Genomic DNA, 19297 nt, shown 5'->3' with positions numbered 1-19297 from the left:
CAGCTTTTCTTAGAGCTGAAATGGACAGCAATGTATAAGTTTGTGTGTGTGTGTGTGTGTGTGTGTGTGTGTGTGTGTGTGTGTGTGTGTGTGTGTATATGTGTATGTCAGGCACTAATTTGGCTTGGTTTTCTCTTCAGAGGTCTGGACTTGTGGCTGGAAGCCCTTGTGTTAGTCTTGACTCTAAACAATAGCTTCAGAGCTAATGCTCTGCTTCACCAGCTCAGGAGAATAAATTAATTCCAATTAGTGATACACAATTTTGACTTAGTATAAATATTTAATAGTATATAAAAGTATATAATAATATGTTAGAGTTTTTACATGTAGATGGAATAATCCACTATTCTGAGTGATGATATTTACTAACAGGGTAATATTGGACAATGATTGTTTAACCTGTGTTGTTAGATTCCCCTGAGGTGGAAGGTAGGCAGAAAATGCAGCTTCTGCTTGCGTGTATGGCGAAGTGACACAACAGTTGGGTATAAAAACCACAATATTGCAGAAAGCGTTAGCAGATTCCATATGCCTGGTTAAGAAGAGAAGGGGATGGGACATTACAACAGTCACCTCGAATGCCTTCAGCTAACACATAGACTAGTGAACTTATTCGTCTGAGACTTGCTTGTTCATTGTTTCTAATTCAAGCTGTATGTGGGTTAAGCTTCTTGTTGGGTGATTATTTTGGAAAGCGCTTTACTTTCCTACTAGTGAGGCTAAAGCCCTCTGCCCCTGCATGTTCTCATCCTAGAGGTTGTTATTCAGATGGACAAGCTTCTCTGTTATTTATTACGACAATAAATAAGAAAAGACACTTGTCATTAGGCCACTTTTTAATTTCAAGGCTCTGAGCAGACAGTTGAATTGGCAATTGGCATTAATTTGATTTAAAGGTAACAGGAACTTCGTGTGGGAAAAAATTCATCAACAGCAGGAAGCCAGATGAATCAGTGATAATGTTTGGATGTGGTGATGTTATGATTTGCTGCCTCTTGAAAATAAAGATAATTTGATTAGAATTTATTGTGACAGTGTGTTTCCTGCTTGTCTAGTTTTCAAATTGAAAACAAAAACCAATGACCAGTTAACGTGTCAGATGCTTTCATGATGATGTCTGTGTGAAGGAGTGCACTAAAAATCATCACTCAAATACCTTAACTTAAATACCTCTTGGAGTGTCGTGCCAGACCACGATTAGCAAAGCAGAATTTCAGAATTGAGTGGCTTAGCAAAGCCGAAGCATCTGTATTGATTAATGCTCCTCTTTAAAAGGACTGTGGCAGTCTGTAAAAATCTGTTGTCATGATGAAAATATTCATACTTAGAGTTTTTCCCTTTTCTCTTATTTAAAAAAAGGATTTAAAGTAGCAGAGCTGCAGTAATTAGTCAACTATTCAAGATTAGCTGATGATCATTATACAATGATACAATTAGAACACCTATTTTGACAAGTGATTCATTTAAAATTTATTAAAAGTGCAAATGTTTCTAATAATGTGAGATTTTGCTTGTTTTAGTGGTCTTGTTTTATAAGTTGAACAAATTTATATAAAATTTATATAGATTTGGATTTTTCTTTTCAATAAACAATTTAGCTTGGTCAATAATGTTTGCATACAATCTCTCTTATTGATTACAACGTCGCTGCAGATAAAAGCATCACCCCCATTGCCTTTACAGGATTTGATTGTTTTCTCCAAAACTATGACCTATATATAATATAATATATGCACTGTGCACGTTTGTTTGGGACACAAATACAGCAAATTATATCATGAAATAAACAGTCATTGTTGTTCAGTGGTTGACCATGCACCAAATAAAGGGTTAAAGGTCAAGCTTGGAAGTAATGTCTGTGTTTACAAGTGGACTAGCAGTATCCTGCACTGATGTCTCATTATAGCAGACTGCTGGACAGTGACAACTGGCTATCTGGTTGTTGCTGCTGTCTGTCTCTGCTCTGTGGTTTTCTGGCTGCAGGGTTCTGCTTCAAAAGTGGCTCCACTCCAACAAACCAGAATTCCTGCAACCACAGACTTGAGCTGCAGGCCATGTCCACATTTTAACGCTCCCTCTGGGCCTCAGATTATATAATGTCACCCACTGGTTCACTGTAGTTGACACCAACAGACGTGGATGCACACATAAAAAAAAATGCACACAAAGATTTAGTCTGTAGACATTATGCATGCACAAATGAATGCATGCATGTGGCGCAGACACAATTCTACATCATGAATGGAAGGTAGGTTGTCAAAAAACTACAGAAGTAACTACTTTTAATAATTTCAAGCATGATTTGTCACTATTATGACAGATGTTCTATTTTGGTCTTACAGTTTCTTGTGCAAAGGTGTGAAATGTCATTGACAATGTGTGATAAGTATTTACATGAACAGTTCAGACAGGCACTTGGCCTTAATGATATTAAAATATAATTTAATTATGTTTATTTGCAGAATTGCACCAGATGTATTTTTTTGTTCATGGCAACAAAGATGCCCTAAAGAAATATAACTGTAGGTGAATTTTAACTTTAGTTTTAATCTATTCACAACATCTTCCAGATATAATGCATTTGTGAGTATGACTTTAAGACTAATTTGAATTTGTGTTTGGTGCATTGAAGGACATTCTGCATGCATTTTTTATGGGAGAAGCCCAGCTGCAGCACTTTGTTTGCATATCTGTATCTGTTTCTTTGTAGTAAACAAACCGTGATTGGTTGGTGTTTTGCTTTTGTGCACTTAATGTTTAGATCAGTCCCTTGGCAGATCTCTGTCTGCAGCACTGTGCAAAATAATTTTTTTGTAAGAAATTTTATACTTTACTTTAAAAGTATATGCAAATACTTTTAGCCAGTTGTCCGTTATAATTAGATTTCAAATATTTTTGTGGTGTTGTGGAAAGTTATCTGCACGTGGCATATGAAGGTTGTGCTGTATTTTACAGACAAGAGATCTGTAGTATTGTAGTATTTATCTGTAGTATTTATATTGCACAGTTTCTCTTGCACATAAGAAACTCTGCAAATACCCTGACTTGCTGTTAGGCATCAGTCCAGATGGTTGGAGAGTGTGTGCCGGGGGAACAAAGCACATCATTGGCTGGTTCAGCTCTGGCTGGAAGGGGTTTGGGGCGGGGGGTTCAAAGGCTAGCAGGCCAGCTGAGTACAATGAGGTCACACTGCCAGGGACTTGGTAAGTACAGAGAGTACAGCAATAGACATCTTTAGGAGGCATGTGGTGTGGATAGTCATGCTGTGATTTTGGAAGTTTAATTCTAATTCAATTCATTTGATAGTTAGAAATACTTGCTTCCCATTGACATTCTGTATTTAGAGTTTTCTGGTTTGTTCAAAACTACTAAAGTAAATAAATGTGAGACGCTGGCTAATATAAATGTAATGTAATATAAATGTATAAGTGACTTATTCAAAAATATTCCCTGAACAATTGCAGTTGTGTGTGTAGCACCATGTTAGTTTTCATTAATCATTAATGACATTTTAGGTTTGACTGCACTCACTGTAGGCTTGAAAAAGTCACTTGGGGATTTAAACTGATGACCACAATAGAATATAACTATATTGTAGGCTCTCACCCTGGTCAATTCCTTTAAATAGTCTGCCACTCTCACAAGATTGCAAAAGGCCAACATTGCCACATGTCATCACTAGTGAAATAAGGCTTCTCTGTTACCAAAACAAGACTCAGAAAATGTGCTACTGCATAAAGCTAGAGAGAAGAGGGAAATCATGTACTAATATGCTTGAATTGCAAAATGTTCTAGAGACAAATCCCAGGCAGCTATGCATGTTTTGGTTGTTGGTGTAATGCAGGCCAATGACACAATATGTTATTTTTTATTCCTGCAGGGTACTACTCCCCTACTATATTATGTCTCCCTGATTGATCCCACTTGATACTGACTGCACGCTGCAGGCTGCTCTGCTCAGTCACAGCTCTGGTACAGATAGCTATGATTAGCTGTTTTACCAGGGAGGCATACATAAATATATTTTATATTTATATATGTTTAATATTTGTCCTCTGCATTAACTCTGTGCAGCACTGTTCAGATGATGAACTTTACTATGACATATATTGTCTCTCTTTTCTCCAGTTTAGTTTCTGTAGGGTCTGTTCTGCTGTGTAGGTTTATTTGTTGTTGATGTTGCTGATGGCCGCATTGCCTGTAATTATGCAAAGTTAATATAAGGCTCAATGTTTTTTATGTCTTCCACTCAGATGTTCACACTTAGCCGTAATGTTTTAAATATTAGGATCAGTTGCAACTGCTCCAAACAAAGTGCTGTTTGTGCACATTTTGTGTTGTGTCGTTGTTCATTTCAACTGTTATGTCTGGCACACTACTTTTGTCTTGGGATCATTTATTACCAGTGCTCCCAGAAAGCTGGGGTCTTATTTTCCCTTTAATGGACACCATTAACTAGAAGAGTGACATTCACTGCTGTGTGTGAGTGGGATGTCAGACTTACAACTTCTGATATCATGTACGGACTGAGAACTGTTACAGTTTTAAGTTTTCTACATCAAAGTAGACCAGTTATATTTGTATATATTGGGAACTTCTAATATGTAATGCCCAGGTCTCAGGTAGTAGCCTGCAGCTGATTCCACAACAATATTATACTTCCTGTTTACATTTCTCAGAGATGGTGCACGTAGTGCCTTGAATTTGATGGGGCCCTACTGTGTCAGACTTTGAAACCACTTGTTTAGAAAAATTTCTGGCAGGTTGATCATATTTGCTGATATTTCTACTATTTTTTCCCCGAAGTTCACAGGCATCATAGTCAATATCTATGCATTAACATTATCTTATATAAAAACACATCCAAGGCACCCTTTTAAACTTACAGTGCACAGTATGTTTGTCCTCAGTGAGTGTCATTTAAGGAACAGAAAACATGTTGACAAGTGTGTTCAGACTTAGACCACAGATGTTTAGTTCATTTCTGAGCCTGTGTTGACAGTATCTATACAACACCCCCCCTCCCACAGCTTATTGATCACCAGTGTGAAAGTGGCTCTATCATACTGGCAGAAAGTATATTTTTCTTTTATATGCAGCAGTTCATCATCGTGGGTAGCAGAGAGAGAGTATCTTCAGGCCTCTGCAGCAGCACTGTGGGTAACAGGCTACCTGGGGACACATATTGCTGCTCTTATCTCTTTACACAATACTTTTGGTCTGTCAGTCCGAAGTGTCTGTGTGTCTAACACAAGATGAAAGCTAAATTTCAGCTCTCCAGTACTGCGTTTGCGTGTATGTGAAGATAATAACTACAAGCCTGTCACATTCGCTTTTCAGCCTGATCCACAAATTGTTTACTAATTATTATGCAATTGCTGAGTTTTTTAATAAAATGGAATAAAAAAAAAAAGTGGCATTTTCAAGCATCCACAAATCATTAAGCATTGATGATGTGTGAAACACGATAAGAATCATACTGTGTCTGCAGGCGGATGTTCTGTAGCTTTAAATGTGCCTTTTATGTGGTTGATTTTCCTTTATCCCATTCCCTTTTTATCTCCTTTTTTATTTTCCTGTTTTAACTGGTGTTTGTACACTGTTAAACCAGACAAGTTGGCTTTACCTAAAACAGTTGAGGTAAGCCAAATTAATTATTTGTATGAAAAAAAAAAACAGTTAAATGCAGTTAAATCAACTTTTTATTCAACAATTAGACTAGACTTTATTTAATGCTATTTAATATACAAGTCAAATCAAAATGTATCTTGTTTCAAACACACAAAGCAGTACACATTTATTTAACATGAGAGTAATAAACACATTGTTGTGGACATTTACATACAAAACATTTAATGTTCCATTTGCATCCTAAAAAATACTTTTGTACAGTATTTAAGAACAGATTAGTCCAACACTTGGACTGATTTTATAAATTTTTAATTTTGGATGTCAGCCCTTCACCAAGTAGCACCTTTTAAATAACAAAATTCTTCTTCTTTCAAAATGCATCAGTTGAATTTGGCTAACTTTAAATATAATAATTGATAAAGTAATTTTGAAGCAATTTGTCATTTAAGCCTGAACCTGACAGATTCCTTTATTTAGTGAGAAAAATCACCTTCTTTCCTTATTGTCTGTATTGGAGTCGGCAGTCAAAATGATCCATTTGCATCAAATGGTGGTGAAAAAATGTTAAACAGACATTAAAGCAATGTGCAGACAACTTCTCCACTGCTGCGGAGTAGGCGCCAGCAGTAAGGCACAGACTGATGGCAATAAAAACAGTGAAGAGAACAAACCCGTTGTCCTCTTGTTGAAAGAGCCCTGATCATGCTGAGACAAGTTGAGTAAATGAGCCAGTTAGAACCAGGCAAAGTGCAGCATGGTTGATCGGGGTTCTGGTCGAGGGTGTAAAAATTGATGTGTTTAGATCTCTTCAGATCAGCGATGCAAGTGACAACAATGATTGCTTCATAATCTTACATATACCAACAATTTTAAGTAAAATTTACATTGTTTTAGTAGAGGGTAGCATGGTCCCTGTGTCCCTAATTAGGAATAAGCAGATATAGATAATGGAAGGATGATTAGGTATACATATCACACAAGGTGTCTGTATCCACTGTCAGGTCCTCTCACTTTTATAAATCTGTAATGATTGTTGGGCTTTGGCAAGTTCTTCTGTAATGTGTGTGTTCTGTGCACCAACTTCATCAGCTTTATTTGTTCTTCAGCTGAAGACTTCTTGTGTTTAAAATTCATTTTAGGCAGTACCCAGAGTCTCAAACCTGTTAAACAGACATTACATTTCCTACATATTTACAAAATGTATTTTATATGTATACTGCAAATTAAAACATTTAGAGCCCGAGCCTCACTAGACAGATTCAGAAACCTTTCATCATCCATGTAAATCCTCAAACTACTGCACGTGGACTTTCCTTTTCACTCAGTCTTACTCTTAAACCGTGTCACATTTGTCATGCAGCGTCCTTTAAGGATTGGGGAAAATCAAGAGCACCTTAATTCATTTAGTTTACAAACTGTACCTGATGTGACTACATGCACAGACACAAAAAACATACAGTTTTCTTCTGCTACCTCTGAGTGATGCACTCTTTGACCTCTAATGTGTTTCGGTTCATTTTGGCCATCATGTCAGTGATAGCTCAAAAATTAGCTCATCTTGCTAATGTGAGAATGCGATGGTGACAGCTATATTCTGCACTGGTCCTTGTTTAGCCTGTTGCTTGGGGGAGATAAATAACAGGAGCTGCCATTGTGGCAGAAAGGAAAGGCCTGGAGGGCAGAGATGTTCAACGCACAATTCAATTTACCCATCAAATGTGTTCCCTTTTTAGTGGTTAATTTAGTCTTGTGAGCCATATTTAGTTACTTTTTTCCACATTTAGATGTGAGACAGTAGATGAGCATGTGTATCTACCTGCATGCTCAAATGTGTGTATATGCACACACACGCGCACACACACACATGCAGACATGCACACACACAAGCAAACGCAGCTAATGACTGATCGTCCTCATGTTGACAGCGTGATGGGATGTGGGTTAGAGCAGAGCAACCAGACCTTGGGGCTAGTTGGACAGAACAAAGACTGTCTTGTAGTTGTCTTTCCCTTCCTTTGCGCTTCTGGCACATCAGCTTGTCATGCGCTCCTCTGTGACAATAAGTCTTCAATGTCTTCTTCTATCATTTCTTTAATTTTCTGTATCCATCGTGAGTCAACAGTCACATTTCTCTATCCTCCAGTCATTTTTTTCTTATCAGTTTTATGTATGTTTTACACATTTTTCTTCTCCATATCCACAGTGGAGACTGAAGAACAGCACAATAAAGGCTCCAACCCTTAATGTGTGCTCAGACACTGAGAGACTGAAGCGTAGGCAGATTTCATTAAACTAACTCAGCTGCTGATTTTTTTGGTGAACGTCTTCTTTTCCTTTCGGCTGCTCCCTTCAGGGGTCGCCACAGCGAATCATCTGCCTCCATTTAACCCTATCCTCTGTATCCTCCTCACCCAGCTCTAACCTCAGCATCCTTTTACCAATGTATTCACTGTCCCTCCTCTGAACATGTCCAAACCATCTCAATCTGGCTTCCCTGGCTTTTTCTCCAAAACATCTAACATGAGCTGTCCCTCTGATGTCCTCATTCCTGATCCTATCCATTCTCATCACTCCCAGAGAGAACCTCAACATCTTCAGCTCTGCTACCTCCAGCTCTGGAGAGATGGGCACCAGTACACTTCTCCTCCATTCCTCAGGCATCCTCTCACTCTCCAAGATCTTGTTAAGTAGCTCAGTCAAAAACTCTACTGCCACCTCTCCTAAACACTTCCATACCTCCACAGGTATGTCGTCAGGACCAACTGCCTTTCCACTCTTCATCCTCTTCAACACCTTCCTCACTTCATCCTTACTGATCTTTGCTACTTCCTGCTCCACAACAGTCACCTCTTCTACTCTGGGCTCTCTAACATTTTCCTCATTCATCAACTCTTCAGAGTATTCCTTCCATCTTTCCATCACATTTGTGGCACCTGTCAACACATTTCCATCCCTGTCCTTGATCACCCTAACCTGCTGCACATCCTTCCCATCTCTGTCTCTCTGCCTCGCCAACCTGTACAAATCCACCTCTCCCTCCTTAGTGTCCAACCTATCATACAAATGATACCACTCTCTCACCACTAGGGATACCCTGGATCACCTCATCCATCTCCCACCAGAATTTCTCCTTCTCTTCTAACTCACATCCTACCTGTGGGACATAACCACTGACAACATTCAACATCACACCTTCAACTTCCAGCTTCAGACTCATCACCCTACCTGACACTCTCTTCACCTCCAGAACATTCCTGGCAAAATCCTCCTTCAGGATAACTCCTACTTCATTCCTCTTTCCATCCACACCATGATAAAACAGCTTGAACCCTGCTCCTAATCTATAGGCCTTGCTACCTTTCCACCTGGTCTCCTGAACACACAAGATATCCACCTTTCTTCTCTCCATCATATCAGCCAACTCTCTAGTTTTCCCTGACAAAGTCCCTACATTCAAAGTCCCTACTCTAAGTCCTACACTCCTGCTCTTCCTCTTCTCTCTTTGCCTACAAACACGCCTTCCTCCTCACCTTCTTCGACCAACAGTAGTCCAATTTCCACTGGCACCCTGTAAGTCAGCAGCACCAGTGGCAGTCATTGTTAACCTGGGCCGCGACCGATCAGGTATGGAAGTCATATTTGTGATTCTCATGTTTGATTTGGCTTAAATGTTACGTCGGATGCCCTTCCTGACACAACCCTCTGCATTTACCTGGACTTGGGACCGGAACATGAAGACACTGAATTGTGCCCCCTGTGGTTGCATTGCTGATTTATTTAGTGAACAAATTCCTTAAATCTTTGCCATTGTCAATGTAAGTATGTCATTGACGTTGTCTCATATTTCTGTCTGGAGAAGATTCACGATAGTCTGCCTGCTTAAAAAGCTGATGATTTGGCAAGATGTACTTTGGCCAGCCTGTAGTGTTTGCATGCGGGAGAGCAGTTGACCAGATCTGTGCTGATGTTGTAATGAGGATGTTTGGCCTGGTCCGGATAATGTAAATCACTGCACCTCTGCAGTCATTTCAAGTTTTGGCAGTTCCTACCCTGCTCCCTTGACACCAGCAAGCCTCCCCATCTTTTTAGAAACACTACCTTTCAACCAATTAACAGTGTAATTTCACATTCTTGCTACCTAGCAGGTATTTCATTATATGACATATTTGACTGGCCTTGAACTTTGTTTCTCTTTTTAAACATACTTCTGAATGGGCCACACTTTGTATGGAAATAGATGTGACCATGCGCACTGGATGTAACTCCGGTTTAACACTGAGAGGTTATTTATAAATTCTGGCTCAGGGTGGGTGGGATATTAACTGCATAGTCTGTAATGGAGCAGCTGGACTGAGAGAGAGAAAGATGGAGGTCAGACGAGGAGTGTGGAAGTATAGCTGGGAGACAGGTGAAATAGCAGACAATGGAGCTAGTTGTTTATTTTAACCCTCCTAGAAGAATAAAGTTATGTGATAGCATTATTATATGATTAGCAAAATGCCTTTTGACCAGTAGTAGTAGTCTAGCTCTCCTCACAGGTCAGCGTTAAGAGCCAGTATACTGTATAGCTTTCTTATTTGCTGCTGTAATCTTAAAGAGCTGGACTACAAAATAACGACACAGTGAACTTTTTCTTTTTTTTAAATTTTAACAAGAACACCAGGTGGAAACTGAATCAGGTGATAAATTGCGAAACATCACACACTGTATAATTTTATCTCTTGATTGTCAACAGCAACTGGTCCAGACTAGAATAGACTGATATGGCTCACTTGCAGTGTCTCAATACAAAACAAAAATAACTGATATCTAATTTAACTTCTAAATAATTGATAATTAGCCAAACAGTCATAATGTGCCTTGCACAATTTAAGTGGAATATAGATGGCTGGAATACAGCTATCTGTTTTACTTTTAGCATAGTGTGCAAAGAAATTTGCACAGACTCGAGATCAACACTGGGGCTTTTTTTTTTTTTTTTTTTTTTAATCAAAGGCACTTTTAAAGTTTGGCAGAGGAATTAATACTGCTTTCAGTGGTAACCACAAAATTCACTGCTACAAATCAAGATTAAATTCTGCTTTTACTGTCAAATTGAGTGACAGATCTGGATCACAAGGTTATATACAGATATAAGTGTGAAAGGGCTAGTTTGTTAAATGCACTGTATGTATATGCTGCAAAAAACAGAAAAAAAAAAAACAAACAAAAAAAAAGAAAAATACCAGTCTGGTCCTTTTAAATGCAGTGAACCCAGCAGCAGCATCATTTTGACATGCTGACTGTGTGTGCCCTTTCAGTTCTGGTGTTCATAGGGCTTTGGTGTAAAGGAGAAGGGTGAGATTGCTTTGAATGGTAGGTGGCACTTCAGTTTCCTAACAGGAAGTGCTTACGTTGATGAATGGCAGTTTTTCGTCAGAGGAAAGAGTGGGTGACACGAGTTTGTGTTTTAATTGCACTTTAATGTCAGAACCAGCTAAACGAACATCAATATTCTGGGGGACAAAAAAAAAACTCTGTTGGTAACATCGTCACATGCTTTTCAATATGGTGCTGTGATTGTTGCATGATTGCTGTCTAACTGAAGACAACATTGACAATGATTATGATTTAGGGCCAGGTCAAGAGGGATTGCGGTGTTACTCCTTTTGTTGCTCCTGTTTCCTGGATGCCATAAGTTGTAATACAATGTGCCCTGGCTCACAACTGAACGTATTAGTCAGCAGAGGACCATGTCTGTTATTCAGATTACTTGGTCTGTCCTCACACATGCACACACAGCCAGAACTTCTCCCTGTTTTGAAGCTCATCGTGTACTGACTATCTTTGGCACCGCAAACCAGAGCTGACTTCTCGCAGTGTGGACTGAGAAGACCTTTTTCTTTATTTTCCATTGACTTATAAACAAGTTTTTAGCATTTCTTCTGTTTTGTATTTCATTTGTTGTAACAGCTGAGGAGTAAGGCCATCTAATGTGATGTGTGAAACCATATGTCCTATTTTGAATCACACATCACCCTTAGAGTCCTCTATATTCACTTAAAACAATTCAATAGTTAACAAAAATTTGGTTAATGTAAGCTTTATATTAGCCTACACTATATGCTAATAATAATCAGAGAAAGTACAATTTTAGTAATCCTTCCTGTAGTAATTACTTCTCAAGCTGGGCTATTGAGTCCTGTACAGCTGTGTTGGGACAGGTTTTTGATTTTTTTTTTTTTTTTTTTCAGCAGTTGCGTAATGCTGGCTGGAAACCATCCTCTTGTTTTTTTTCATCCAGCTGTTCTCCTCTCGTAAACATGCCATGATTCTGCACAGAAGGTGAAAAAGAAAACCATTATAGTAATTCCTTGTCTCTGCCAATGTTGTGCGAAAGGGCTGGTGGAGAAACAGATTTCTTGTGATTTGATGTGATTTTGAACTGCGTGTTGTTTGGTGTCTGAGTAGAAGTAGATTCAATTAGAAATAGAAACACTTGAAAGCGGTTTGGTGTCATGAATTGGCTTTGTTGCAGGATTTAGTATTTTGTATGTGTCTGGGAATGAGATGGCAAATCAGAGAAACAGAAAGAAAAAAAAAATCTGTTGGCAGTGCAGTTTGCAATAAATTTAAATTTGACAGCAAAAGGTATGTGTGAGCATGAGAATGACTTTGGAGATGGAGCCAAAGTCTTTCTCCCTGTTTCGGAATAAAATGGCAATAAAGATAAAAGAGGCCGACAACTGATGATCTTTGAAGGGTGAGCCAAGGTAAAAGTCAAGTGTGTGTGCGTGTTTGTGTGTGCGCTCATAAATATAGGGGTCGGACAAAATCCCAGGAACACCTTACAGTGTGTTCAGAAATAACTCCACAAACTAAGGTATGAAAAATTGCCACAAGGTCAAATCAAAAGTTTTCTGGCATAAGGCACAAACTGTACATTATAAATGTCAAAAATTCAATGTTGCAAGGGTACTGTATTTAATTTCACTATTATTTTGCCCATCCTTTTCTTCTGTGACAATGGGAAGATGTGTGAGTTGTCCAGCTGAGATAATTGCCTACTGTGTGCAGTCAGAAGCTTTTCTTCGTAAGTAGCATTACTCTGTTTCCTGAAAGCTGAGCCAAATGTTTTTTTTAGTTTCTCTTATAGGAAGAGAAACACATTAGCAACGTTAATATGAGGCCCATGTTGCACTGCAATAAACTGTTATAATTGCTTTAGGAAACATCTCTAGTCAATATGGCATTAACTTTTGGCTCTTTGGCTGTTCAGTGGTATTCGATTGTATGTGGCGTATTATTGCTACTGATATTATTGCTACACACGTCACTTGGCCTAATCAGTAGTCACAGAAGAATATCACTTTTGTCCCAGCTCTCATTAGCCAATTTAGATTTTTCTCCCATATATTTGTTTAGTTAAACTCATAACATCTTCAGGCTGGCCAGTATTTTGGTTTGGTTTGGGTTGATGTGGGCTTGAGTGGGTGGTTAGATGCACTCAATCAGATGTGCTAAAGAGGTCACAGATTCAGTCATACAACATGTGGGCTACCCTTCGTCTTTGTGATGAGACACACACGGGACCTTGCCAATATCCAGACATGGCTTTCAGCTTTAATTGTTTATCTGTTGGGTTTTTTCTTGGCAAAAAGGAGGCAATATCAGCATACCAGCCTCAACTGACAAGGAGCTCTTGTGTAGTCAAATGGTTAAATTGAGCAGGACAGCTGAGAAGCTTAAAAGGATTGAGTGAAGGAAGACAGATCCAGACAGTAAAATTAAAAGACTTACATATTTGTCTGATGATTTCTGCCAGCATGTGTGTTCCTGATGTTCTGCCTCCTCAGGGCCCAGCCAGGAATGAAAGCTTTCTCAGTCATTTCAGAGCCACTAGCTTCAGGATGAAAGACACAACCTTCTGGCATGCCATGACATTTTCCAGTCCCCTGATTGGGGGACACACTCTCTGACTCCAGAAAATAAACATTGATTATTCTTGTTATTAAAAGGTGTCTCAGTATAATATACATAGATCTTTGTTTTTAACTGGGCATGTGTTTTATTTCATTGATCAAATCATAACTAAAGATGAAAAGAAAAAAAAAATTACAAACTTGAGATGGCCATTAGAGCTTAGGCTATAAACACTGTGGTATGTGTCATTGGCTTGTGGAGACAGTGTTAAATATAGGTCCAGTGAGTAAGGAAACACAGTTCAATCAGATGATTACACCTTCAGTTTTGTCAAACTTATTTGAAAAAGAAACTAGGGTTAAAATGTTTAAATTGACAAAACAATTTGATATAAAAATCCATCGCCGTTTATAGATGAACGCACTGCTTGAACTTTGACTGTCTACTCTAAGCTGTTGAACATTTTAAAATGCTACCAGCCCAGAAACGCTGCAGTTAAACGGCTGCTCCATTCCCTCCTGCTGTCTGTGATACTCTACATGGTATTTTAATGGAGCCAAACTGACAATATAGTTGTTTTCACTTACATGTTGTTATGCTTCTGTTGTCACACAACAGATTATGACATAATGGATTAATAGTCCATAAATGCTACCAGCAGCCATTTCCAAGTTGGCACACTGTAGTTGACATGAAATCATTATTCAATGTTTTTAAATGAAGAAAAATAATGAAATTATTGCTGGGGTTTTCCACATTCAGTTTCCATCCCAGCAAATACTTATGATAGTAGATGAAACCCTGGTTTTTCTTTACCTGTTTGAGTGTAATTAAAGACAATGGTGGGAACATCTCAAACATCTCTGTGGGTGTGGTCGTTTGCCCACACACGTCTTTTTAATAGCAGTACCTCCAAAGTCCATGCTTCGCATCACTAGGAGAACTTAGCCTGTTTAATTTTCAGCATTCAGAAGAAATTGTCAGTTTTCAAAATGATGTTATCCCAGTGAAAGCCAACTAGAATTAAGAGAAATCTGTTCATTGGACTTTCCCTTTCACTCTTTCAGCGTTCTCGCAACCTCCCTTTTTGTTAATGCCCTGGTCCTTGTGAAAAAAGATAGCTTCCTCAGAAGCGCCCAGGGTTGACTCACTTCCTCCTTTTGCTTTCTCTCTCTCTGTTTCTCTCTTTTTCACTGATGTCCTCTTTCTGTCTGTCTGCCTCAGGCTGGTGGCGCTCCTCTTTAGAGTTTCCTGCTGTTAGATGGTTACACAGAGCTGAAAGGAAGAGGTAAGGTGGATTTTCTGTGTTCTTTTCTCTTCCTACAGTAAAGTTAGTGGTAAAATGGGCGACATGTCACATTGTGGAAAGTTTCTTGTAAGGAGAGAGAAGTGACAAAGAAAGAGACTTGTTAGATATCTCAGGTTTATGCTAGGAGATGTGGATGTTGCTGTTAGAGTCAAACAGCTGCTGGGAAGCATCTCATTCTCGTGTCAGACAGACCACCAGTTGGTCTTGCTGTCTTTTGGCAGCACAGCAAACACTGTTTAAAGCTGTAGCTCACCACATACTCTGTGTGACTCTTTGTCTGTCTATGTAATATAGTTTGGCATAGGAACACAGTCCTGCACCCACAGTGGGTATCACAGAAAGAAGTGACAGAAAAGGTTTTGCGCTCTTCCTGTTCTGTTGTGCCTCCAATCAGCTGATGGTTTGAGTGCTGATGCCATTTGCAGATAAAACATGTGCATGTTACTGGTTTGAAAAGCACTTGTCTGTAAAAAAAAAAAAAAAAAATGCCAAGATTACGCCAGCCACACGGTGCCTTTATACACACAATCTGAAAATGTTTATTGCTGCTTGTGAGGTTTCAGCTCATTGTTATCAGGTAGCAAGAACGTGATGAACCACCAAGGTTGCCAGGTTGCTGATTTAATTAAACTGTTCAGTGCTGACTTTGTCGGTCAGGGCTATTGCAATGCAAGACGGCTGTTGAACATTTCTGGTAGCAGAGAATAAAGTAAATCTCCTGTCACTATTTAATCATACAGATGAATATAATAATATTATATTCTTAATGTTTAACCATATTACGTTTTATGTCTTTTATTGGCATAGAAATGATAGTATAACTAAGAAACAAAACATTGTTTTGTCCAGGGTAACGCGCTGACAGCCAAGTTCATGTTGCATTTTATTTGCTGAGTTTCTTTTACTATGACGGTTTAGTAACGTAGAATCACTTGCCAAGTTTGGTTGGTGTGATTTCAGCACACAGTTTACTAAAGCCGTCTGTCAGGACCTGTGGATCAAAGCTTTTGTTCCCCAGTAATGCAGACTGATCACAGAAGCATTAACATTTTATCATCGTAACGGTGTAAATCTGGCTGTTATGATCTGACTGTGTAAATCTGTGCTCTAGTTGGAAATGTCTAGTGGATCAGAACAAACTGAAAAGTCAGCAGTTGACATATTCAGAGTCCTGATATTCATGATGATGATCTGATATGCAGGCATGCACCAGTTTTCTCAGGTGAGAATAATTTCTGATGATGTATTTTCATTACATTGATTTGCTGTGTGGCTCATGTCATCATTAGACAGATGGCTGGATGACTGATGGTCATTTGTGCACATCATGGAATCCTCTTCAATTTTAAGCAGTTTAATTTTGTGTAAGGAAGCGGCTTTCTGGTTTGTATTCAACACCCATGAACTTACTGTAACTAAACTTTCATTAGTGTGTAAATCTAGTTGACTGAAAATACAAGTTTAAAATACAAAAATATACAGGAAACCACAATCCAAGTTTAGCAGCAGCAGCAGTAAGATTAGATAGAGAGTCGGACTTGTAACCCAAATGTTGCAGGTTCGAGTCTCAGGACTGGCAGGAATTGTCAGTGGGGCAGAGTGAATAGCCACCTTGACCACCCTTGAGTGAGACCCCTGAGCAAGGCACCGGACCCCCAGATGCCCCCCGGGTGCTGAAGCGATGGTCGCCCAACACGCTCCGTGTGTGTTCACTGCTGTGTGTGTGGGATGGGTTAACTGCAGTGCACTCTACACAAGTCACTTTCACTTTTCACTTTTCTAGTTAGGATGCATTGTGGATATGGCACTACACTAGAAGCATGATTAAGGAAATTAGCCAGAGAGAGATAAAAAATAATTCGTATAAAAAGAGATGGAGATAAATGGCAGATAGGCTATCAATTATAGCCTTGCTGCTCTATATAGGATGTTATGTGTTGGTCTTTGTATCATATTATTAATTACATACGCACTGACATACAAAGTATGCACACAATGTCAAGCTGAACCACGGAGACCACAAGTACCTACAAATACACACATGCATACATACACAGACACACATACATACACCACAAACTTCCCGCGTACTCATATCAGTCAGTCTTTTACTGACAGCGACTGTGCCATTTTTGAGAATGGCAAGTGGGTGTGTTGACTGGAAACAAGTAGAAGTGACCCAACACAAAGTAACACGCAGTTTGGAGCTAGCTCCGCAGAGGAGTCTGTTAAAGCCTGCTTGAAACTGCAGTCATGGACTGAAACCAGGAACATCTGGAGCACCACATGTGATTAAACTTGTGATTAAACAGTATAATGTTATGAGTGTATGAATTTCATACACTTGATTATGGATTTAGGTAATTCATGCTAAGGATTTCCCTATAAAAAGAAAATACTGGCGTTTTCTTTTCCCCATGTAAACTTTCTTAAAGCTTAGCAACTGACTGACTGTTAAGCTCCACTTCCCTGTCAAGCTTTCCATTCTCAAACAGGAAATATGCAGTTTTCAATAATGGTAGCAGATTTTGACACAGCGGGTCCTTGATTTCACACATCCAGCCTTTTTATTTCTAGCCAGCAACCATCAGTTTTGCGGGTTGAAATATATAGTTGATGGTGACATATGGGATGTAATACTAAAGACTGAGAAATCAGTCCCAGGCAGAGTTAATTATTTCTGGTGTGGTAAAGAAAAATGCAACATCAGACAGTTATTTTACTGTCAAATTGCCATGTTTGGCAAGGGAAGAGGGCGGGCTGTGGATTAATCAGTGTGTTTGTAAAGTGTAAGATAATTCAATCACATACTTAATATTGGCAGGGTTGCTGGAGTGTGAACTTAACCCAATCTAATAAAAACCTGCACAGAGCTTCTAACATTAACCTAAACTTCCTCATCATGTAACAACTGTCCAGTGCTTTTGTTTCCATGATCTCCTTTTCTTTTGCAGGGTGTTGAAGATGGCAGTGTGGATACAGGCCCAGCAGCTCCAGGGGGATGCTCTACACCAAATGCAGTCTCTCTATGGTCAGCACTTCCCAATTGAAGTGCGACATTACCTTTCCCAGTGGATAGAGGGCCAGCTCTGGTGAGTTTCTGTACAGGATAAACACAGTGAGTGTGGGTGTACGGTTATGCATGAACAAATGTTTTTGTTGTACTATGTTAACCCATATCACAACAGTACTTTTACTAGTCAGTGTTTGTTTATTCTTTGCACCATCTTAGAGTTCATTCATTAACCCCATGCTTGTATTTATGCATGTGTCTCTGTTGCTGGTCTGGTATGTGTCTTTCATGCATGCATGCATGTGTGTTATTAGGGATGCAGTAGACCTGGAGAACCCACAGGAAGAGTTCAAGGCCAAGCGCCTGCTGGATAGTCTGATACAGGAGCTGCAGAACAAGGCTGAGCACCAAGTGGGAGAGGACGGTTTCCTACTCAGAATCAAACTGGGACACTACGCCAGCCAGCTCAAGGTGAGTCTTTTAGAAATATATGTCACTAGCCAGTAGTCTGTCTATCTATCTATCTATGAAACTATCTGTGTGTCTGTCTGTCTATCTATGAAACTACCTGTCTGTCTAATCACAGACAACTAAAGCCAGACTTCACCTGCTTAGCCTGTAGCTATGTTTTCAGCAAAACATTTGAAGTGTTTACAGTGAGACAAGATGATGGAAGGCACAGCTGTTCAGCTCAAACGTGTCCTCTGCCATAGTTCGTAGAAAAGTGCTCACAGTGCAGAAAATGTTTAAGAACAGGTTGTGTTGACTATGAGGAAAACAAAGACAACAGACCAAGTGAGTGCCTTGGTAGCCAGCCAGCACTGCTATTTATGATTGAGCTCCCTGCTTACAGATCCATTCTTCTGTTTGCCTTCTCCCCTCCTGAAACCACACAGAGGAGCATGGCTCCTTTGTGTGGCTGAGTGTTAGAAATTAAATGTGTGGTGTGTGATCATTAACTCTATGACAAAAACATTTTCAGTGCAATATCATTTTTCACCTTAAAGCAGGAAAAAATAAGAAAATCAAAATGTAAAAGGAAAATTGCATTTTTTTAAACTAATCATTAGCAGAAAAAATAGTACTGTAAAACATACACCACCCACTCTGGTGTGTGCGTGACAATGTGTGTGTATGTTAATAACTCATTTCTCTATATGAAGTGCGCCAAGCTTCAGAGATGGGTTTCATTAGGCTCATCTAATGGGTTTTAGTGTGTCTGTGGCGTTGGCTCCACAGCCTAGTGAGCTTCCTTGATGTGACTAAATTGGTGTGTCCTGTGTGCAGCGGACGCTCCACTCGTCAGGGGCTAACAGACCTTAACACAGCACATGTGCTCCTTGTCTTTCAGAGCACGTATGACCGCTGTCCTCTGGAGTTGGTCCGATGCATCAAACACATCCTCTACACAGAGCAGAGGCTCGTCAGAGAGGCTACAAATG

The 19297-nt window shown here is 39.4% G+C and overlaps 1 protein-coding gene across 2 annotated transcripts in view; it reads left to right on the top strand.

The window, feature by feature from the left end:
• The window catches only part of stat5a (signal transducer and activator of transcription 5a), a 46495-nt gene that overhangs the window by 14147 nt on the left and 13051 nt on the right, over positions 1 to 19297 (top strand). The window contains exons 2-5 of one of the 2 annotated variants that reach the window (XM_026324316.1): positions 14758 to 14821; positions 17797 to 17934; positions 18170 to 18326; positions 19207 to 19296. In XM_026324316.1, coding sequence (XP_026180101.1) covers positions 17807 to 17934; positions 18170 to 18326; positions 19207 to 19296 — 375 coding nt within the window. In that variant the 5' untranslated portion in view covers positions 14758 to 14821; positions 17797 to 17806. The remainder of the gene's footprint in view (positions 1 to 14757; positions 14822 to 17796; positions 17935 to 18169; positions 18327 to 19206; position 19297) is intronic. The other variant, XM_026324315.1, reaches the window with a different exon arrangement.

This window comes from Mastacembelus armatus, chromosome 8, assembly GCF_900324485.2.
Source record: "Mastacembelus armatus chromosome 8, fMasArm1.2, whole genome shotgun sequence".
NCBI classification, from domain to species: Eukaryota; Metazoa; Chordata; class Actinopteri; order Synbranchiformes; family Mastacembelidae; genus Mastacembelus; species Mastacembelus armatus.
This window is presented reverse-complemented; position numbering and strand designations above follow the sequence as displayed.